The sequence below is a fragment of the Manis javanica genome, chromosome 7 (assembly GCF_040802235.1).
Source record: "Manis javanica isolate MJ-LG chromosome 7, MJ_LKY, whole genome shotgun sequence".
NCBI classification, from domain to species: Eukaryota; Metazoa; Chordata; class Mammalia; order Pholidota; family Manidae; genus Manis; species Manis javanica.
The window spans coordinates 84,726,828-84,751,516 of NC_133162.1; the positions used below are offsets into that span (position 1 = coordinate 84,726,828).

General features: G+C 40.7%; 1 protein-coding gene across 13 annotated transcripts in view; it reads right to left on the bottom strand.

Moving 5' to 3' along the window:
- The window catches only part of MTR (5-methyltetrahydrofolate-homocysteine methyltransferase), a 231,355-nt gene that overhangs the window by 96,562 nt on the left and 110,104 nt on the right, over positions 1 to 24,689 (bottom strand). For all 13 annotated transcript variants that reach the window (XR_012133305.1, XM_073241249.1, XM_036999299.2 and 10 more), the window contains 3 exons: positions 14,826 to 15,005; positions 13,107 to 13,223; positions 12,651 to 12,791 (listed from right to left, as the gene is read on the bottom strand). Coding sequence is in view for 12 of the 13 variants with exons in the window: in XM_073241249.1 (XP_073097350.1) it covers positions 12,651 to 12,791; positions 13,107 to 13,223; positions 14,826 to 15,005 (438 nt within the window). In the remaining variant the exon portion in view is untranslated. The remainder of the gene's footprint in view (positions 1 to 12,650; positions 12,792 to 13,106; positions 13,224 to 14,825; positions 15,006 to 24,689) is intronic.

Here is a 24,689-nt window from a genome sequence, read left to right on the forward strand (position 1 = left end):
AAGTTCTCCACAAGGAGCATCATTACCTACAAATATGTGTAGACAGACTGCAATAAAGCTAAGCCATACATCATCTGGAGGTGGGCAATACTAACAGGTGCAAGTCATGGCCTCTGCTCTCAAGGAATTGCCATATCCTAAGGGAGGCAGAAAATACAAGAGAAAGCACATGCCGGTCAAAGTCACCAGTGGATTAAAGATGGCGGCGCAAGAAGTGAGACAGAGGTTTCCTCCTAAAACTGCATATAATACGAAAACACAATTAATACAATTGATCCTGAAAGAGCAACAGGACAGAGGGCTGCCCCAGACTGCATACACCTGGAGAAACAAGCAGACTCATGGAACAGGGTAACGTACCAAAATCATGGCCACCAAGCCCTTCCCCTACACAAGCTCACTGGTGGGAGGAAGAGAAATGGAGTGGGGAGGGAGGGGAGGCCTGGGACTGCTGAATACCTAACTCGGGAGATCTGCTCTGGGAGAACAAACCTACATTTCATGGTGCTTTCATGATTCTCTTATGATTAGGCGACTGGAAAGCTAAGCCAGGCAAAATTCCTGGAGAGATTGAGATTTCAGCTGCCTGTGGAAAGCAGGGATCCATATCCGGCCACACTGGGTCAAAAGAAAGGCAGGCAGGCTGAGAGATTTCCTAACAAGGAAGATCTTAGCAAGAGGGCTGCTAAAGGGGCAAGGATTACACAGAGCTTACTGCTCAGGAGAAAGGACATGTAGACAAAATTGTCTTGGTGCACTCTGCCCAGCAGGTTGGGAGTTTTCACAATTTCCAGGTGCTCCAGCTCCCTGGCTGGCTACACAGCTCCAAGGACCCCCTCCGTGAAATGCTGCCTACTGCGCATTTCTCCTGGCCTGCCCCATCTGGCTCACAAACTAGCATATTATACCCTGGCATTAGGCCAGCCAGAGGCAAGATCTGTCTACAGCAACTACAAATGCAAATCATAGAGGCTTATACCTGTGTGCTCAACCCACTGGTTCAGGCAGTGGAGACAGGCATAGCAGCCGGGAAGCAGGAACCAGCTCTTTCCTCCCCCCAGGCACCAATACCACTCCCCTGCAACCCCCAACACTGCTTCAGGCCCTGAGCAGCTCCAGAGACTAGAGCTTCTGGACACTAGAGGGTGCCATATACAAATATGAAATGCCAAAGGAACCCAGTTCAAAGCAAAATTAATATAACTCCTGAGAAACACGACATGGAACTCATGACTGTTCTTTAAAGGGAGTTCAAAATAAAAATCATTAACATACTCAAGGAGGTAAAGAAAGATATTCAAGAAATCAGGAATGAATTCCAGTTGGAGTTCCCATCATTGAAGAGCACAATGGTGGGGAATAAAAGCAAACTGGATATGGTGGAGGAGACAAAAAATGAAATAGAAACTAGAGAAGAGGAACACAAAGAAGCTGAGGCACAGAGAGAAAAAAAGATCTCTAAGAATGAAAGAATATTGAGAGAACTGTGTGACCAATCCAAAAGGAAAAATATTTGTGTTATAGGGGACCAGTAGAAGAAGAGAGAGATAAAGGGATAGAAAGTGTCCTTGAGGAGATAACTGCTGAAAACTTCCTCAATCTGGGGAAGGATATAGTCTCTCAGGCCATGGAGATCCACAGATATCCCAACACAAGGGAACCAAGGAAGACAACACCAAGACATATAGTAGTTAAAATGGCAAAGATCAAGGATAAGGACAGACTACTGAAAGCAGCCAGAGAGAGAAATAAGATCACATACAAAAGAAAGAACATCAGGCTATCAACAGACTTCTCAGCAGAAACCTTACAGGCCAGAAGGGAGTGGCATGATGTATTTAATGCAATGAATCAGAAGGGCTTCAAACCAAGATTACTTTATCCGGCAAGATAATCAGTTAAATTTGAAGGAAGAATTAAACAATTCCCAAATAAGCAAAAGCTGAAAGAATTTATCTCCCACAAACCATCTCTACAGTGTATTTTGAAGGGACTGCTATAGATGGAACTGTTCCTAAGGTTTAATACCTGTCACTGGAGGTAATAAAACCAGAGTAAAGAAAGTAGAACAGCTAATTACTAAGCAAATGCAAAATTAAATTAACTATCTGCAAAGTGAATAACAGGATGGACAAAGAGTACAGAATATGATACCTAATATATAAAGAATGGAGGAGGAAGAAAAAGGAGAAAAAAAAAGAACCTTTAGATTGTGTTTGTAGCATATTAAGTGAGTTAAACTAGATTCTTAGAGAGTAAGGAACTTAACTGTCTGCACTAATCTAAAGTCTGCAATGGCAGTAAGTACATACCTATCAATAATAAACTGAAATGTAAATGGACAGAATGCATCAATCAAAAGACAAAGAGTCACTGAATGGATTAAAAAAAAAGGCCCATCTATATGCTACCTACAAGAGACACACTTAAATATAAAGGCATACACAGACTAAAAGTGAAGGGATGGAAAAAGATATTTCATGCAACTAATAGGGAGAAAAAAGGAGTTGCAGTACTTGTATCAGACAAAATAGACTTTAAAACAAGGAAAGTCAAGAGAAAAAGGACACTACACAATGATAAAGGGGTCAATCCAACAAGAAGATATAATCATTATAAATATCTGTGCACCCAACACAGGAGCACCTCTATATGTGAAACAAATACTAAGTGAATTAAACGGGAAATAGAATGCAATGCATTCATTCTAGGAGACTTCAACACACCACTCACTCCAAAGGACAGATCAATCAGACAGAAAATAAGTAAGGACACAGACACATTGAACAACACATTAGAACAGATGGACCTAATAGACATATACAGAACACTTCATCCAAAAGCAGCAGAATACACATCCTTCTCAAGTGCACATGATACACATTCTTCTCAAGTACACATGGAACATTTTCAACAATAGATCATATACTAGGCCAGAAAAACAGCCTCAGTAAATTCAAAAAGATGGAAATTGTACCAACCCATTTCTCAGACCACAAAGTTATGAACCTAGAAATAAATTATGCAAAGAAAATGAAAAATCCCACAAAAACATGGAGGCTTCAAAACACACTCCTAAACCAATGGATCAATGACCAAATAAAAAGAGATCAAGCAATATATGGAGACAAATGGCAACAATAATTCAACACTGCAAAATCTGTGGGACACAGCCAAGGCCGTGCTAAGAGCAAAGTATACTGCAATACAGGCATACCTCAGGAAAGAATAATCCCATATAAGCAGTCTAAACTCACAATTAATGAAACTAGAAAAAGAAGAACAAATTAGGTCCAAAGTCAGTAGAATTAGGGACATAATAAAGATTAGAGCAGAAATAAATAAAATAGAGAAGAATAAAACAGTAGAAAGAATCTATGAAAGCAAGAGCTGGTTCATGGAGAATAATCAAAATAGATAAGCTGCTAGCCAGACTTACCAATAGAAAAAGAGAGTCTACATACATAAACAGAATGAGAAATGAGAATGGAAAAATCACTATGGAAACCACAGAAATGCAAAGAATTATTAGAGAACACTATGAAAAATTATATGCTAACAAACTGGATAAGCTGGAAGAAATGGACAACTTCCTAGAAAAATACAATCTTCCAAGGCTGACCAAGGAAGAAACAGAATATCTGAACAGACCAATTATCAGCAAGGAAATTGAATTGGTAATCAGAAAACTACCTAAGAACAAAAGCCCTGGATGAGATGGCTTTTCTGCTGAATTTTATCAAACATTTAGTGAAGACCTAATACCCATCCTCCTTAAAGTTTTGCAAAGAGTAGAAGAAGAGGGAATATTTCCAAACTCATTCTATGAAGCCAGCATCACTCTAATACCAAAACCAGGCAAAGACACCACAAAAAAAGAAAATTACAGACCAATATCCCTGATGAACATAGATGCAAAAATACTCAACAAAATACAAGCAAACGGAATTCAAAATTACATCAAAATGATCATATATCATGATCAAGTACGATTTATTCCAGGGATGCAAGGATGGTACAGCATTCAAAAATTCATCAACATTGTCCATCACATCAACAAAAAGCAGGACAAAAACCACATGATCTTCTCCATAGATGCTGAAAAATCATTTGATAAGATTCAACATCCATTCATGATAAAAACTCTCAACAAAATGGGTATAGAGGACAAGTACCTCAACTTTATAAAAGGCCATATATGACAAACACACAGCCAACATCATACTTAACAGTGAGAGGCTGAAAGCTTTTCCTTTAAGATCGGGAACAAGACAAGGATGTCCACTTTTCCTACTTCTATTTAACATAGTACTAGATGGAGGTCTTAGCCATGGCAATCAGACAACAAAAAGAAATAAACGGCATCCAGATCGATAAAGAAGTCAAACTGTCCCTGTTTGCAGATGACATGATATTGTACATAAAAAGCCCTAAAGAATCTGCTCTAAAACTACTAGATCTAATATCTGAATTCAGCAAAGTTGTGGCATACAAAATTAATACACAGAAATCTGTGGCTTTCCTATACACTAACAATGAACTGGCAGAGAGAGAAATCAGGAAAACAATTACATTCAAAATTGCATCAAAAAGGATAAAATACCTAGGAGTAAACCTAACCAAGGAAGTGAAACACCTATACTCTGAAAACTACAAGACACTCTTCAGAGAAATTAAAGAAGGTACCAATAAATGGAAACACATCCCATGCTCATGGATAGGAAGAATTAATATTATCAAAATGGCCATCCTGCCTAAAGCAATCTACAGATTCAATGCAATCCGTATCAAAATACCAACAGCATTCTTCAATGAACTAGAGAAAATAATTCTAAAATTCATATAGAACCACAAAAGACCTCAAATAGCCAAAGCAATTCTGAGAAGGAAGAATAAAGCTGGGGGGGATTATGCTCCCCAACTTCAAGCTTTACTACAATGCCACAGTAATCAAGACAGTTTGGTACTGGCACAAGTACAGACCCATAGACCAATGGAACAGATGAGAGATCCCTGATATAAACCAAACCCTATGTGGTCAAGTAATATATGATAAAGGAGCCATGGACATACAATGGGGAAATGACGCCTTTTCAAGAGCTGGTGTTGGCAAAACTGGACAGCTACATGCAAGAGAATGAAATTGGATTATTGTTTAACCCCATACACAAAAGTAAACTCAAAATGGATTAAAGACTTGAATGTAACTCATGAAACCATAAAACTCTTAGAAGACAACATAGGCAACAATCTCCTGAATATAAGCATGAGCAACTTCTTCCTGAACGCATCTCCTTGACAAGGGAAACAAAAGCAAAAACGAACTCATGGGACTACAACAAACTAAAAAGTTTCTGCATGGCAAAGGACACCATCAACAGAACAAAAAGGCATCCTACAGTATGGGAGAATATATTTTTAAATGACATATCCAACAACGGGTAACATCCAACATATATAAAGAACTTACAATGCCTCAACATCCAAAAAGCAAATAACCTGATTAAAAAATGGTCAGAGGAAACAAAGAGACAGTTCTCCAAGGAAGATACTCAGATGGCCAACAGACACATGAAACGATGCTCCACATCACTAATCATCAGGGAAATGCAAATTAAAACCACAATGAGATATCACCTCACACCAGTAAGGATGGCCAGCATCGAAAAGACTAAGAACAGCAAATGCTGGTGAGGATGCGGAGAAAGGGGAACCCTCCTACACTGCTGGTGGTAATATAAGCTTGTTCAACCATTGTGGAAAGCAATATGGAGTTTCCTCAAAACACTAAAAATAGAAATACCATTTGACCCAGGAATCCCACTCCTTGGAATTTACCCAAAGAATATAAATTCTCAGATTCAAAAAGACATATGCACCCATATGTTTATCGCAGCACTTTTTACAATAGCCAAGATTTGGAAGCAACCTAAGTTTCTATCAGTAGATGAATGGATAAAGAAGAGGTGGTACATATACACAATGGAATACTATTCGGTCATAAGAAAGAAACAAATCCTACAATTTACAACAACATGAATGGAGCTGGAGGACATTATGCTCAGTGAAATAAGCCAGGTGGAGAAAGACAAGTGCCAAATGATTTCGCTCATTTGTGGAGTATAACAACAAAACAAAACTGAAGGAACAAAATAGCAGAAGACTCAGAGACTCCAAGAAGGAACTAATGGTTACCAAAGGGGGAGCGGTGTGGTAGGACAGGTGGGGAGGGAGGGAGAAGGGGTTTGAGAGGTATTGTTTAGTACACATTGTGTGGGGGATCACAGGGATAACAGTGTAGCACAGAGAAGACACATAGTGGATCTGTGGCATCTTGCTGCACTGATGGACAGTGACTGCATTGGGGTATGGGTGGGGACTTGATAATATTGGTAAATGTAGTAACCACATTTTTTTTTCATGTGAAACCTTCATAAGAGTGTATATCAATAATCCGTTAATAAAAAAAATTTTTAATTAAAAAAAAAGAGAAAGCACATGCCAAGGGCTGAATGAGTAGATGATACTGACTATACATAATACAAACTAGTAATTTCAAGGAACTAGTAATCATCACAAACTGGGGTGAAGAGAGACTTGGAGGAAGTGGACAGATTCAGCAAAGGGACCAAACTGCAGTGCTTGTGGTGCACAGCAGGACTACATTACCTTGTCCTTCTCCATCTCAGCTGGTGACACCAATTACCCAAACCAGAAATCATGTATCACTCTTGAATATCCATTCATTCCCCATCATCAGACAGAAGGCTACCAAGCAAACTTACCCATCAACTGTCATGTGCACCTGGCTACTACTTGCTTTTGACTCTGCTGCTCTAGAGAACCTCCTGCCTCCCAGGAACCTCATGTGTTCTGCGTCTTGTTTCTGACATCAAACTGGACCAGCATCTAAGGGAGCAAACTGCTCGAGAGAAAGCCAAGGAGAAGGTGAGCACCAATGGCAGTGAGAGGGATGATCAAGGCCACATCAAGGAGTGGATGCCCATTGTCCCGACAAGTATGACGAGCATTCTCACAGTTTAAGGTCCTTCAAGAGTCATCCTATTCAGAGCAGAGATCCTTCCATGCAGTGTCCAAAGGGGTCAAGACCTCTTCTGTGTACTGCTTAATAATGAAACTCCATGTGAATCATATGGTACCCCATGATAACTGAAACTTCTCACCACCAAAAATTATTTACTCACCATGGGTCAGTCTGCACCAAATTAAAGGAATTGTTTTTCAGTAAACCCATTACTCCGCAAAAATGGGATTAGAGATCTTAGGGAGATCAGATTCCAGAACTTTCCACCCTTTTCAATGATGTATCAGACAGGAACTTGGGTATAGACTTCATCAGTGTATAATGAAAAAAGACAATCATTCTCTTATAAAGGAAAACAAAAAATCCTCAACCCTTATTTGCCTCATAATATTTCTGCTCGTCATGCTCCATTTGCACCTGGTGTCTCCGGAGGAAATAATACATAGCTGGCAGCTCCTGGCAGTTATTAAAGTAAACCTGCTTTGGTTATTAATTCTCTTAATAGTTACAGAAGTCACCTTGAATGTAGACCGCCCACTTGACAGAGGGGTCAATGGCTTATAATAAGCCTTGTGTGTTTACATTAAGAGGGAGGCGATTTCTTATATGACGGTTTGTTAAGCTATTGCCATAGCTCTCAAGATCTCCCTCAATCTGGCTGTGCCCCAGGGGCAAAACCTCTTGGCAGTTCAAACTGATATGCAGAAACAAAAACTTGTAAATATATGCTAAAAGTGAGCACAGACCAAAAAGGATGACTCATATTAAATACAAGGCCAACAAAACCTTAAATGAGAATAGCTGTACAATTTAAGAAGTCCTGATTTTCCTAAGTGAGAAACCTGTCTCTCCTGGCTCTCATGGATATAGGAGAAGATGAAATAGCACACCATATTATGGGTTATTTAAAAATGCTCTAGTATAACTTTCTGATATGACCTTAAAGCTGTGATGCCCACTTGGCCTTCAACAGAGCCCTGTCTCACTTATTGTGAAGGGTACCCCACTAGGCTGAAGATAGGCAAAGAAAAATACTGAATAGCGTTTCACACCCATGTCTTGATGTTCAAAGAATATTAAAGGACTGAGCACTACATGCACATGAACAGAAACAGCCATGGAAATAGGAGAAACCTAGAGACTGTTTCTTACATAATGAGCTGAAAAGTAGAACTTGATTTTATTTGCAACAATCAAACTGAAACATTCTGGGCTCAGTCTGCACAAGCTATCAGAAATGTTTCTGAGTAACTGAAAGGAGGGTCATGTGCCCACTGGTGCAGTCAGAACTCCAATCAGGTTTGCTGAGCTTAAGGTTTCAGAAAGCAAAATCCTTCCACCCATAAAGCTGATAACCCAAGGATGCAGTCAATCCTAAACTGTGCTACACTTTTTCCAGAACATTTTAGTACTCTTTGACAGAAAAGGAAAAGTTAGCAGTCCTATCAAAGTTTAATACAGACTTTTACATGGAAAACATTAACAATGTTATGTATATATATGCAATCTACATAAAAGCAGCATATAACTTTACAAACATGCTTTGGGAGAAAAATGTATTCCTTTCAATTGTTTTCCAAAATAAATTAAAAAGTAAGTTTTTTGAGGCAAAGATCTCATCTCCCCTTAAATTAAATCCTAGGAAGCAGCACCCATGGTAGGTACTTAATGTTCCTAGGACTGCCAAATACATAATAACTCGGAAACAAGGACCTGACTGATAGGTTAACTATAACTGTTCTCATGTCTAAATATCAGTGTGCACAGACCTCACAGCTTGAACTGCAGGACTTTGCCACAGATGGACCACATCCTAACACAAACAGGTATACAACATAAATACAAAACTGGACATGTATACACATACACACACACAGATATAAAACCATGTAATAACACAGTCACAAAAACAAAACAAAATAGACAATTCAAAATATGAAGTAGAAAAATATCTAGTAAAGTAGATCTTTCCAGTATGCTGCTAGACAAACAAGTTACCAAAAAAGCATGCAGGGAGAGAATCAAGATGGTGGCATGAATAGAGCAGCGGAAACCTCCTCACAAAACCATATATATGTTCTTGAAAATACAACAAATACAACGATTCCTAAAAGAGAGACCAGAAGACACAGGACAACAGCCAGACTACATCTACACCTGCGAGAACCCAGCGGATTGCGAAGGGGGTAAGATACAAGTTGTGGCCCAGCGGGACTCGAGCACCCCTCAACCCAGCTCCCGGCAGGAGGAGAGGAGTTAAAGCGGGGAGGGAGAGGGAACCCACGACTGCCAAAAACCCAGCCCTAGCCATCCGCACCGAAGCACAGACACACAGTGCATGCGTGGGGTGCTGGAAACTAGGGAAACAGGACAGTAAGACCTGTGAGTGGGTCCCCGCAGCCTGCGCACCCAGGACAAAGAAGAGCGATTGCATTTTGAAAGTCTTAAAGGTACAGTGACCGCACAGCTGGACGGAAGCGTCCTGGGACACTTAGCCCAGGAGCTGGGAATCCCAGGAAACTCCGGGCGCCCTAACCCACTGGGTGGCAGCGCAGCTTGGAGACCCCTCATGGCGATAAACAGCCTCCTGCCCATTCCACCTCCGACGTGGCTCTGCCATATTGGAGAAGCAGCCTGAGGCTGGCCACGCCCACAGCAACGGAGGAGCTCCACAGCGGCCTGGCAAGAATTAGAAATCCCGCCTGCATGCAGCTACCCAGCACAAGCCGCTAGGGGTCGCTATTCTCCCAGGAGAAGAAGGCCACAAACCAGAAGAAGGGACTTTCTCTTAGACAACACATGTGCCACCTCCCCACAAATACCTCTATCACCATGAAAAGGCAGAAGAATTTGATACAGACCAAGATTACAGAGGTAAACCCTGAGAAGGAGATAGACCTAACCAATCTCCCTGAAAAAGAATTAAAAATAAAGCTCATAACCATGCTGATGGAGCTCCAGAGAAATATGCAAGAGCTAAGGGATGATGTCTGGAAGGAGATTACAGAAATGAAACTATCTCTGGAAGGATTCATAAGCAGAATGGATAAGATGCAAGAGGCCACTGATGGAACAGAAACCAGAGAATAGGAACGCATAGAAGCTGATGCAGAGAGAGATAAAAGGATCTCCAGGAATGAAACAATATTAAGAGAACTGTGTGACCAATCCAAAAGGAACAATATCTGCATTATAGGGGTACCAGAAGAGAGAGAAAAAGGGATAGAAAGTGTATTTGAATAAATAATAGCTGAAAACTTCCCCAAACTGGGGAAGTAAATAATCGATCAGACCACAGAAGTGCACAGAACCCCCCAATAGAAGGGATCCAAGGAGGACAACACCAAGACATAATAATTAAAATGACAAGGGTCAAGGACAAGGACAGAGTTTTAAAGGCAGCTAGAGAGAGGAAAAAGGTCACCTACAAAGGAAAACCCTACAAAGGAAAACCCATCAGGCTATCATCAGACTTCTCAACAGAAACCTTACAGGCCAGAAGAGAATGGCATAATACATTTAATGCAATGAAACAGAGGGCCTTCAACCAAGGATACTGTATCCAGCACGATTATCATTTAAATATGAAGGAGGGATTAAACAATTCCCAGACAAGCAAAAGTTGAGGGAATTTGTCTCCCATAAACCACCTCTACAGGGTATTTTAGAGGGACTGCTTGCTCTAGATGGGAGCACTCCTAAGGCTAAACAGACATCACCAGAGAAAATAAAATCACAGCAAAGAAAGCAGACCGACCAAATACTAACAAAATGCAAAAAATAAAATCAACTACCAACAAAAGCAGTTAAAGGAAACACAAAAGAGCACAGAATAAAACAACCAACATATAAAGAACAGAGGAGGAGGAATAAGAAGGGGGAAAAATAAAGAATCACCAGTGTCTATAATAGCTCAATAAGCGAGTTAGATTAGACAGTAAGATACTACAGAAGATAACCTTGAACCTTTGGTAATGACGAATATAAAGCCTGCAATGGCAATAAGTACATATCTTTCAATAATCACCCTAAATGTAAATGGACTGAATGCACCAATCAAAAGACACAGAGTAACAGAATGGATAAAAAAGCAAGACCCATCTCTATGCTGCTTACAAGAGACTCAACTCAAACCCAAACACATGCACAGACTAAAAGCCAAGGGATGGAAAAAGATATTTCATGCAAACAACAGGGAGAAAAAAGCAGATGTTGCAGTAGTATCAGACAAAATAGACCTCAAAACAAAGTAACAAAAGATAAAGAAGGACATTACATAATGATAAAGGGCTCAGTCCAACAAGAGGATATAACCATTATAAACACATATGCACCCAATTCAGGAGCACCAATATATGTGAAACAAATACTAACAGAATTAAGGGAGGAAATAGAATGCAATGCATTCATTGTAGGAGACTTCAACACACCACTCACTCCAAAGAACAGATCCACCAGACAGAAAATAAGTAAGGACACAGAGGCACTGAACAACACACCAGAACAGATGGACATAATAGACATCTATAGAACTCTACATCCAAATGCCACTATTTACAATAGCCAAGAAATGGAAGCAACCTAAGTGTCCATCAGTAGATGAATGGATAAAGAAGATGTGGTACATATACACAATGGAATATTATTCAGCCATAAGACGAAAACAAATCCTACCATTTGCAACAACATGGATGGAGCTAGAGGGTATAAATAAGCCAGGCGGAGAAAGACAGACACCAAATGATTTCACTGATATGTGGAGTATAGGAACAAAGAAAGACTGAAGGAACAAAACAGCAGAAGAACCAGAGAACCTAAGAATGGACTAACAGTTACCAAAGGGAAAGGGACTGGGGAGAACGAGAGGGAAGGGAGGGACAAGGGTGGGGAAAAACAAAGGGGGTATTATGATTAGCATGTATAATGTGGTGGGGGGCATGGGGAGGGCTGTGCAACACAGAGAAGACAAGTAGTTATTCTACAGCATCTTACTACGCTGATGGACAGTACTGTAATGGGGTTTGTGTGGGGGACTTGGTGAAGGGGGGACCCTAGTAAACATAATGTTCTTTATGTAATTGTAGGTTAATGACAACAAAATAAAATAAATAATAAAGAAACAAAGAAACAAAAGCATGCATAGGTTAATTTTCTGTAAAAATTTGTGTGTGTCTGGACATATCTATGAGTACATAATCATTTTGAAAAAAAAAACATAAAGCATGACTAGAAGGCTATAACAAAATCTCGACAAAACAAAGCTCTAATAGGTAAGACTACAAGTGATTTTTATTTCTTCTGCTTATCTGTAATTTGGAAATTTTCTAGAATTAATTTGTTGCTTAGATGTGAGAAAAGCCAATTTTACATTTTACAAACAATTTAAAGAAACATACATTTCAGAACACTGAAGCAGCCTGGGTATGGCCTGTTTCTCCTTTCTCACCCTAACTAGACACTTTCTCTAGAATGCCACATAAATCTGCTAACACCAAAGATATGATTAAACACTTGCTTCTATTGTACAATGAAGGTCTAATAACTGTGAGTGAGTGATAAATTCAAAGGTAAGAAAAGCCATCTGTTAGAACACTTTTCTCTCTACCTGGGCATAGTGTAAGAGCTTCTCAGTGGCCTCAGGGTCTTTATTCCAGATGAGATCTTCACAGAGCTGGAGAAGTTCCTTATGGATGTCATCATATACAGGGAGGTTACCAGCATTCACTATCCCCATGTCCATACCAAACTAAGGGCAATACAAATAACAATGAGTATTCCAGTGATAGTATAAATCAGGGGTCAGCCAACTTTTTCTGTAAAGGGCCTTTCTTTATTTTCTGTCAGAGGCCATACACAGTCTCTGTTGCAACTACTCAACTCGGCTACTGTATATCAGAAAAAAGCAGCCACACGCTATATACGTGAGTATGTATGGCTTTTTTCCCATAAAACTTTATTCATAGAAACTGGTAGCAGGCCAAAGTTAGTCTGTGGGTAAAGTTTTCAATCCCCTGTCTAAATAAAAGCTGGTCTCAAAAGGTTAATAGATATCCTACTATACCTTGATGGCATGGTAAAGGAAAACCCCATGCATGGCTTCTCGAATGGCATCCATTCCTCGGAAAGAGAAGGACAAGTTGGAAAGACCTCCACTTACTTTGGCTCCAGGTAACGTTTCCTGACAAAGATTTAAAAATGTGAAGATTCCACTATTTTGCCAAAAGCAGCAATCACATCTCTTAAGCTTTATATATAAGAGCGGAAAATAGCAAACATATAAAGTTCAAAGTAATTCAAAGCTTCTTATACCTAGACATAAACCAAAACTTCCCATATTACAGTGTCACAAAGGCACTGCTTCATAAACAGTTCTTACTTGACTTTAATCTCTCTAAGGGAAAGTAAATCTCTGCAGAACTCTACAGTGACCACAATACGACCATGATACATAGTGAGTGTGACACAAAATATTGCTGGATATTTTTTAGTAGTTAAGTTTTCGGAGAGTCAAAAGTTATACACAGGTTTTCAACTGCACAGGGGATGGACAGCCCTAACCTCGGTGTTGTTCAAGGGTCAAGTGTATGTAAAAAAAAAAAATGAATGAAGTATAGCTCAACAACACAGACGCATCTTTAAAATGGGGTAAGGAAAAAAGGCATCAGATTCTTAAGATTCTATTTTATACTAAGCTCAAAACAGGTAAACTATACTGTTAATACAGTCAATTCCCATTATTTGTGGTAGTTACGTTCTACAAAGTCACCTTGAACACTAAATCAGGGAATACTGAAAACCACTGCTTCTAAGGGAAATATAGACTTAGATACCTGTGAACCTCTAGTCACACAACTTTCATCAACAGATAAATACAACCTTGTTTTATATGTGTTTCTGCTCAAAGATATCTTGTTTAATATGCTGTTCATTCAGTAACATTGAGCTAACAGCCCATAGTACTACAACTCACACCTGCACAGAGCTCACCTAACACAAGTATCTTCTCCATAAGGCATATTACAGTCTTCTTGCACGTAGGAACATAGCACTTTAAAATGAGGCTGGGGCACCATTAATCACAGAGTTCAATCACCAACGAAAAGCTCAAAAATGTGAAAAACCTGGCACTAAATGGATCATGACAAGGACACTTGTTTATAGAATGAGAGCAGAAACAAGAAGTCCTGGTCTACTTTATCTGGAAGCACATGGGTTGGACCACTCAGATTTTATACCACTCTGCACGTGGGTATGTCTGGGAATGACTGCCAAAGTACAAGGTGTATTAATTTGGGGCCACAAATAAATTTTAGCAAGTAGGTGAATTCACAAATACAAAATCCACAGAAAATTTAGATAGACTGTATGTAAGTCGTAAAATTACAAAGAAAAGCAACAAAGTAGTAGCAAAAAAATTCAGAAAGAAGTGACTTCATAAAACTCAGCATGAGGGTGTAATCAGAAAGGGAGAGAACTGGGGGCACTAGCAATGTTCTAATTTAGGACTTAAGTTAAAACTACGATATGCTTCATAACTGTTAATTACATGGTGTATTTTTTATATATTCACCAAGTGTGTGTTATACTTCACAGTTTAAAATAACACATAAAAGAAAACTATGAAGGTCCCTGAATTTCAGAAAACCAATTTACTATCTAAGAAGAAAAATGTCAACATTACAAGCCAATAGATATGTTTGTTAGTTTAAACTGTTCGGTGGGGCCCTGAGATGAATTTGAACAATGTCTTGGGTGGAAGAGAGAAAAAACCTACACTTACTTTAATGATTTTTGTTGCATGGATAAAATTAACAGCATATAAGTTGTGCTCCTCCATCCCAGTACCAATGGTGAGGATATTAGGGTCAAAGATGATATCATTTTGGTTAAAGCCCAGTTTTTTCACAAGTAGGTGGTAGGCCCGAAAGCACACTCTGATTTTGTCGTCTGTTTCTGTCGCCTGAGGAAAGAAGCAAAAGATATCATTTGAAATAGAAAAATGAGCTATTATCTATAAAAACAGAAATACACTTCACTTGTTGAAAGTGTTTAAGCATCAATGCTCAGATTTAATAGACATCCAAATGCCAAGCAACCTCTAAACATCTGTCAAACTGTCTCAGAGCAGGGATTTAAAGTCCCTTTGTGTCTCCATTAGCACAACAGCTACACTACCTTTGTAAAAATCAGATCTGACACACACACATATTTGGTATATTAATAAACAGACTTCTAAAAAAAACATAAAAGTGACAAAAATTTAAACACTACCAATGAACAAACTAAAAATAAGTAAGTGTCGAGGAGCCAAGATGGCAGCATGAGTAGTTCAGCGGAGATCTCCTCCCAAGAACATACATATTTTTGAAAATACAACAAATACAACTATTCCTAAAAGAGACACCAGTAGATACAGTACAACAGTCAGGCTACACCTACATCTGCGAGAACTCAGCATCACATGAAGGGGGTAAGATATAAGCTGCGGCCCAGCAGGACCCGAATGCGGGAAGAAAGGAGTCGGAGTGGGGAGGGAGTGAAAGCCCAGGACTGCTAAACAACCAGCTCTAGAAATCCACACCAGAAGCACAGACACATGGTACACGGGGTGCTGGATATTAGAGAAACGGAAAAGAAAAACGTGCAAGCAGGTCCCCGTAACCAGAACCCCTGAGACAAAAGAAAAGTGAGGGCTTTTTTGCAAGTCTTAAAGGGACAGGGACCTCACAGCTAGATGAAGTTGTCCTGACACACGCACCCCAGCACCTGGGAATGCAGGGAACTCTAGATGACCTAACTCCCTGGGCAGCAGCGCAGCTCTGAAGCCCTTCATGGTGATAAGAAGCCTGCCAGTCATTCCCCCAACCAGCGCGGACCCTGACACACTGGCCCAGTAGTGGGAGAACGACAAAGCAGGCCAGAGGAGGGGTGCCAGAGGGGCCCGGGAGTGGCTTGTGCAAGCCAGTGGTGGCAGCGGCTGAGCGGCCCACATGAGCCCACAGCAGCAGCACCTGAACAGACCGCACAAGCCCGCGGCAGCAGCACCGTTGGGGACTGGGAACAGCCCACACAAGCCAGTGGTAGTGACGACTGAGCAGCCCGGGAGCAGCCCGCGCATGCTGGTGGATGCAGTGCCGGATGTGCCTGGGAGAGGCACACGCAAAAGCCCAGGGCAGCACCAGAGGGAACCGGAAGCAGCCTGTGGGAGCCAGTGGGGGTGGCAGAGGAGCAGACCACAAGCAGCTGTGCCCCCAGCAGCCGCTCAGCCCGGCACACAAACACCCGGGCCAAACTCAAGGGCCACTGTTGGCACACAGCTGCCCACAGGGGCACCACTTTCACGGGACAGCACACCCAGCGTGCCTGCCTCTCCCCGCAGGGCTCTGTGCTACTCTGACAGAGACCCCACCCACAGCAGCTAAGGCAATTAACCCGGAAGCTGCTCCAGGAGTGCGGGTAACTGACACAAGCAGCGGAGAAGGGCAAGGCAACCATTAAGCAGGAAAGGACTATGTTCCCCATATGCTACCAGCCTACAGCTACCTCTATCACAATGAAAAGGCAGAAGATTAAGTCCAGGCCAAAATAGTCTAGACAAGCCCTGAGAGAGGACCAGGGGAGATAGACCTAACCAATCTCCCCGAAAAAGAACTCAAAATAAAGCTCATAACCATGTTGATGGATCTTCAGAGACATATGCAAGAGCTAAGGGATGGAGTCCGGAGGGAGATTACAGAAATGAAATAATCTCTAGAAGGATTTAAGAGCAGACTGAATCAGGTGCAAGAGGCCATTAATGAAATACAAATCAGAGAACAGGTACACAGAGAAGCTGATGCAGAGAGATAAAAGGATCACCAGGAAAGAAAGAATACTGAGAACTGTGTGACCAATTCAAACGGAACAATATTAGCATTATACGGTCACCAAAAGAAGAAGACAAAGAGAAAAAGGGGTAGAAAGTGTCTTTGAAGAAATAATTGCCACACAGGAGGCAAGATGGCGGCGTGAGTAGAGCAGTGGAAATCTCCGCCCAAAACCATATATTTCTGAAAATTCAACAAATACAACTATCCCTAAAAGAGAGACCACAAGATATAAGACAACAGCCAGACTACATCTACACCTGCAAGAACCCAGCACCTCGTGAAGGGGGTAAGACACAAGCCACAGCCCAGCGGGACCAGAGTGCCCCTCACCCCAGCTTCCGGCAGGAGGAGAGGAGTCAGAGCAGGGAGGGAGAGGGAGTCCAGGACTGCTAAACATCCAGCCCTAGACATTCACAATGGAGCGCAGACACACAGTGAGTGGGGTGGTGGGTACTAGGGAAACAGGACAGTAAAACCTGCAAGTGGGTGCCTGCAGCCAGCACCCCTGGGACAAAGAAAAGCAAGTGCTTTTTGAAAGACTTAAAGGGACAGGGACCCCACCGTGGGATGGAAACGTCCGGGGACACTTAGCCCAGCAGCCGGGAATCCCGGGGAACTCCAGGCGCCCTAACACCCTGGGGTGGGAGCGCAGCTTGGAGGTCCCTCACAGAGATAAACAGCCTCCCACCCGTTTCCCCTTCGACGCCGCTCTGCCATAGAGGAGCAGAAGCCTGAGGCAGCAGGGCAGAACTTCTTTCACAGTGGCGGGGCAAGAATCAGACACACCATCTGCAAGCAGCTGCCCAGCACAAGCCGCAAGGGGTCGCAGGTCTCCCAGAAGAGAAAGGCCACAAACCAGCAAGAAGGGATGTTCTCCCAGCCAACACACAAACCAGCTTACTGCAACTACCTCTATCGCCATGAAAAGGCAGAAGAATTTAATACACACCAGACTAACCCAGACATCCTCCCCTGAGAAGGAATCTGGGGAGATAGACCTAACGAATCTCTCTGAAAAAGAATTAAAAATAAAGCTCATAACCATGCTGATGGAGCTGCACAGAAATATGCAAGAGCTAAGGGATGACGTCCGGAGGGAGATTACAGAAGTCTGGAGGGAGATTACAGATATGAAACAATCTCTGGTAGGATTTATAAACAGAATGGATAAGATGCAAGAGGCCATTGATGGAATAAAACCAGAGAACAGGAATGCATAGAAGCTGATGCAGAGAGATAAAAGGATCTCCAGGAATGAAACAATATTAAGAGAACTGTGTGACCAATCCAAAAGGAATAATATCCGCATTATATGGGTACGAGAAGAAGAGAGAGAAAAAGGAATAGAAAGAGTATTTGAAGAAATAATTGCTGAAAACTTCCCCAAACTGGGGAAGGAAATAATTGATCAGACCATGGAAGTGTACAGAACTCCCAACAGAAAGGACCCAAGGAGGACAACACCAAGACACATAATAATTAAAATGACAAAGGTCAAGGACAAGGACAGAGTTTTAAAGGCAGCTAGAGAGAGAAAAAAGGTACATACAAAGGAAACCCCATTGGGCTATCATCAGACTTCTCAACAAAAACCTTACAGGCCAGAAGAGAATGGCATGATATATTTAATGCAATGAAAGAGAAAGGCCTTGAACCAAGGATACTGTATCCAGCACGATTATCATTTAAATATGAAGGAGGGATTAAACAATTCCCAGACAAGCAAAAGATGAGGGAATTTGCCTCCCATAAACCACCTCTACAGGGTATTTTAGAGGGACTGCTTGCTCTAGATGGGAGCACTCCTAAGGCTAAACAGACGTCACCAGAGAAAATAAAATCACATCAAAGAAAGCAGACCAACCAAATACTAACAAAATGCAAAAAATAAAATCAACTACCAACAAAAGCAGTTAAAGGAAACACAAAAGAGCACAGAATAAAACAACCAACATATAAAGCAAAGAGGAGGAGGAATAAGAAGGGGGAAAAATAAAGAATCACCAGACAGTGTCTATAATAGCTCAATAAGCGAGTTAAGTTAGACAGAAAGATACTAAAGAAGATTATCTTGAACCTTTGGTAACCACAAATCTAAAGCCTACAATGGCAAAAAGTACATATCTTTCAATAATCACCCTAAATGTAAATGGACTGAATGCACCAATCAAAAGACACAGGGTAATAGAATGGATAAAAAGCAAGACCCATCCATATGCTGCTTACAAGAGACTCAACTCAAAACCAAACACATGCACAGACTAAAAGTCAAGGGGTGGAAAAAGATATTCCATGCAAACAACAGGGAGAAAAAAGCAGGTGCTGCAGTACTAGTATCAGACAAAATAGACTTCAAAACAAAAAAAGTAACAAGAGATAAAGAAAGACACTACAAAATGATAAAGGACTCAGTCCAACAAGAGGATATAACAATTATAAACATATATGTAGCCAACACGGGAACACCAGCATATGTGAAACAAATACTAACAGAATTAAAGGAGGAAACAGAATGCAATGCATTCATTTTAGGAAACTTCAACACACCACTCAGTCCATAGTATAGATCCACCAGACAGAAAATAAGTAAGGACACAGATGCACTGAACAACACACTACAACAGATGGACCTAATAGACATCTATAGAACACTACATCCAAAAGAAACAGGATACACATTCTTCTCAAGTGCACATGGAACATTCTCCAGAATAGACCACATACTAGGCCACAAAAAGAGCCTCAGTAAATTCAAAAAGATTGAAATTGTACCAACCAACTTTTCAGACCACAAAGGTATAAAACTAGAAATAAATTATACAAAGAAAGCAAAAAGCTCACAAACACATGGAGGCTTCACAACATGCTCTTAAATAACCAATGGATCAATAACCAAATAAAAAGAGATCAGCAATATATGGAGACAAATGACAACAATAATTCAACACCACAAAATCTGTGGGACACAGCCAAGGCCGTGCTAAGAGCAAAGTATACTGCAATACAGGCCTACCTCAGGAAAGAACAATCTAATATAAGCAGTCTAAACTCACAATTAATGAAACTAGAAAAAGAAGAACAAATTAGGTCCAAATTCAGTAGAAGGACGGACATAATAAAGATCAGAGCAGAAATAAATAAAATCGAGAAGAATAAAACAATAGAGAGAATCTATGAAAGCAAGAGCTAGTTCTTAGAGAAAATAAACAAAATAGATAGACCCCTAGCCAGACTTATCAATAAAAAAAGAGAGTCTACATACATAAACAGAATGAGAAATGAGAGCAGAAAAATCACAATGGAAACAACAGAAATGCAAAGAATTATTAGAGAATACTATGAAAAATTATATGCCAACAAACTGGATAACCTAGAAGAAATGGACAACTTCCTAGAAAAAAACAACCTTCCAAGACTGACCAAGGAAGAAACACAAAATCTAAACAAACCAATTACCAGCAAAGAAACTGAAGTGGTAATTAAAAAATTACCCAGGAACAAAGCCCCCAGGCCAAATGGATTTACCTCAGAATTCTATCAGACATACAGAAAAGAAATAATACCCATTCTCTTTAAAGTTTTCGAAAAAATAGAAGAGAAGGGAATACTTCCAATCTCATTCTATGAAGCCAAAATTACCCTAATAACAAAACCAGGCAAAGACCCCACCAAAAAAGAAAATTACAGACCAATATCCCTGATGAACGTAGATGCAAAAATACTCAACAAAATAATAGCAAACTGAATCAAAAATACATCAAGAGGATCATACACCATGACCAAGTGGGATTCACCCCAGGGATGCAACGATGGTACAATATTCGAAAATCCATCAACATTATCCACAACATCAACAAAAAGAAGGACAAAAACCACACGATCATCTCCATAGATGCTGAAAAAGCATTTGAGAAAATTCAACATCCATTCACGATTACAACTCTCTGCAAAATAGGTAGGTATACAGAGCAAGTACCTCAACATAATAAAAGCCATATATGATAAGCCCACAGCCAACATCACACTAAACAGCGAGAAGCTGAAAGCTTTTCCTCTGAGATCGGGAACATGACAAGGATGCCCACTCTCCCCACTGTTATTTAACATAGTACTGGAGGTCCTAGCCACGGCAATTAGACAAAACAAAGAAATACAAGGAATCCATATTGGTAAAGAAGAAGTCAAACTGTCACTAGTTGCAGATGAAATGATATGGTACATAAAATACCCTAAAAACTCCACTGCAAAACTACTGGAACTGATACCAGAATACAGCAAAGTTGCAGGATATAAAATTAACACACAGAAATCTGTGGCTTTCCTATACACTAACAATGAACTAATAGAAAGAGAAATCAGGAAAAGAATTCCATTCACAATTGCATCAAAAAGAATAAAATACCTCGGAATAAACCTAACCAAGGAAGTGACAGACCTATACCCTGAAAACTATAAGACACTCTTAAGAGAAATTAAAGAGGACACTAACAAATGGAAACTTACCTCATGCTCTTGGCTTGGAAGAATTAACACCATCAAAATGGCCATCCTGTCCAAAGCAATATACCAATTTGATGCAATCCCTATCAAATTGCCAACAACATTCTTCAATGAACTAGAACAAATAGTTCAAAAATTCATATGGAAACACCAAAGACCCCGAATAGCCAAAGCAATCCTGAGAAGGAAGAATAAAGTGGCAGGGATCTCACTCCCCAACTTCAAGCTCTACTACAAAGCCATAGTAATCAAGACAATTTGGTACTGGCACAAGAACAGAGCCACAGACCAGTGGAACAGATTAGAGACTCCAGACATTAATCCAAACATATATGGTCAATTAATATATGATAAAGCACCCATGGACATACAATGGGGAAATGACATCTCTTCAACAGATGGTGCTGGCAAAACTGGACAGCTACATGTAAGAGAATGAAACTGGATCACTGTCTAACCCGATACGCAAAAGTCAATTCAAAATGGATCAAAGAGCTGAATGTAAGTCATGAAACCATAAAACTCTTAGAAAAAAACATAGGCAAAAATCTCTTAGACATAAACAGGAGTGACCTCTTCTTGAACATATCTCCCCAGGCAAGGGAAACAAAAGCAAAAATGAACAAGTGGGACTATATCAAGCTGAAAAGCTTCTGTACAGCAAAGTACACCATCAATAGAACAAAAAGGTATCCTACAGTATGGGAGAATATATTCCTAAATGACAGATCCGACAAAGGGCTGACATCCAAAATATATAGAGCTCATGCACCTCAACAAACAAAAAGCAAATAATCCAATTAAAAAATGGGCAGAGGAGCTGAATAGACAGTTCTCTAAAGAAGAAATTCAGATGGCCAACAGACAAATGAAAAGATGCTCCACATCACTAATCATCAGAGAAATGCAAATTAAAACCACAATGAGGTATCACCTCGCACCAGTAAGGATCACCACCATCCAAAAGAGAAACAACAACAAATGTTGGCTAGGTTGCGGAAAAAGGGCAACCCTCCTACACTGCTGGTGGGAATGTAAATTAGTTCAACCATTGTGGAAAGCAGTATGGAGGTTCCTCAAAATGCTCAAAATAGAAATACCATTTGACCCAGGAATTCCACTTCTAAGAATTTACCCTAAGAATGCAGTAGCCCAGTTTGAAAAAGACAGATGCACCCCTATGTTTATCACAGCACTATTTACAATAGCCAAGAAATGGAAGCAACCTAAGTGTCCATCAGTAGATGAATGGATAAAGAAGATGTGGTACATATACACAGTGGAATATTACTCAGCCATAAGAAGAAAACAAATCTTACAATTTGCAACAACATAGATGGAGCTAGAGGGTATTATGCTCAGTGAAATTAGCCAGGCAGAGAGAGACAAGTACCAAATGATTTTACTCATATATGGAGTATAAGAACAAAGAAAAACTGAAAGAACAAAACAGCAGCAGAATCACAGAACCCATGAATGTACTAACAGTTACCAAATGGAAAGGGACTGAGGAGGATGTGTGGGATGGGAGGGATAAGGGTGGGGAAAAAGAAAGGGGGCATTACGATTAGCATGTGTACTGGGGGGGCGGTACGGGGAGGGCTGTACAACACAGACAATATGAGTAGTGATTCTGCAGCATCTTACTACGCTGATGGACAGTGACTGTAATGGGGTTTGTGGGGGGTACTTGGTGAAGGGGGAAGCCTAGTAAACATAATGTTCTTCATGTAATTGTAGATTTATGATACCAAAATAAAAATAAAAATAAATAAATAAATAAGTGGCCCTCTACTCTCAACCTGCCTGCAGTGACTTTAGCCATTACCCTGGCAACACTGCACAGCTTTCATGGATCTTCCTGCAACAGCATTCCACATAGATTCCAGCACATGAATTTATTCCCCATCTCCATCTCCACCCATCATAATACTAGGTAATTAATATGTGCCTTGAGTTATGGGTATAAATTAAATCTGCATTGCTCTTCAAAACAGTGACCCTAGAAAGCAAAACACTGACTCCAGTAAGACTCACCCCAGCTGTCGGCTGCCCTCTTTAGAATCAGCACCCACATATCCAACTTTATTTCCCTTCATTTGCCTCCTCATCTATTCACAGTCCCTGCACTGCTTCTCGGATGCTCCTGCACCAAGGCCCTGCCTCGGAGCCTTTCCATTTACTGCACTCATCACTGCCCAGAACACAGGTGACATGGCCTTGTGTTGCACACCCCATAGGTCTCTGCCTCAATGGCCCTGTCCAGAGAAGCCTTCCTTAATCACCTTCTCCAAACCAGCTCTAACTGCCTCCTCCATTCTTCTTCAGATCATCTCTCTTTCTAGAAACTGTATTTATTTGGCAATATGGTCATTACATTTTGTTTCATTATTTATTATTAATTTCTGAACTCAAGTTAGAATGTCATCTTGCTATGTCACCCAAGCTAGGCGCAGGGCCTGCCCGAGTATGTGCACAGCATTACTTGTTGAATGAATGAATGAAGGAATGCTGTTTTTACTCAAAACATTTTTCAACTTAGTCACAGAGCCTGTCTTCAGATTAAATTTACAACCTCAACACGGGGCTTATTAAACAAATTACATTCTGAATAATTTCTGGTTATATAAAAAAAATCTGCTCTGAAAAATGAACCTTTGCTATTACTACAGTAATTCCAAAAAAATTAATCACATACAATTCTGAATGAAAATGCAAAATGTTCCTGAAAAATGGCCAACACCACAGAATTAAGTGCCGAGTCCTCCAAGCTGATGACTTTGAGGGAGGACAGCTCTGAGTGCATGTGAATCAAATGTGTTGAAGAATCAGCTACTGATCACACACCCTGACCTCCAAAGAGAGCTCTCCAGGCCAGTGAGAGAGGAGGTCTGGGGGTGAGGATGCTCCGCACAGCCCAGGGATGCCCAGTGAGGCTCCATCCTGTGGGGAAAGGAGTGGTGGGGGTTATAAGAAGAACTGTTAGATCTAGGCTCTGGATGGCTTACCTATGCTGGTATTCTTTTCCAACTGCTCTCTGGTCTCTCCTTTCTCCCTGATCTTGCAGCTGCAGGGGTTAGATCTCACCTCCTGCTGGGAAAGTGCCCCCATGACTCAGCAGACAAGGGGCTGTGGTACAGGGAGACAAGCAGTGGGCTCTGAGCCCCACTGCCCAGGCCTCAGGAAGGTGGCAGGCTCTCACTTCCCTTAAGTGAATTTCAACAACTTCTTCCCTCTCCTATCAGTTGGTATGATAAAATTAAGGTTAAGACCAA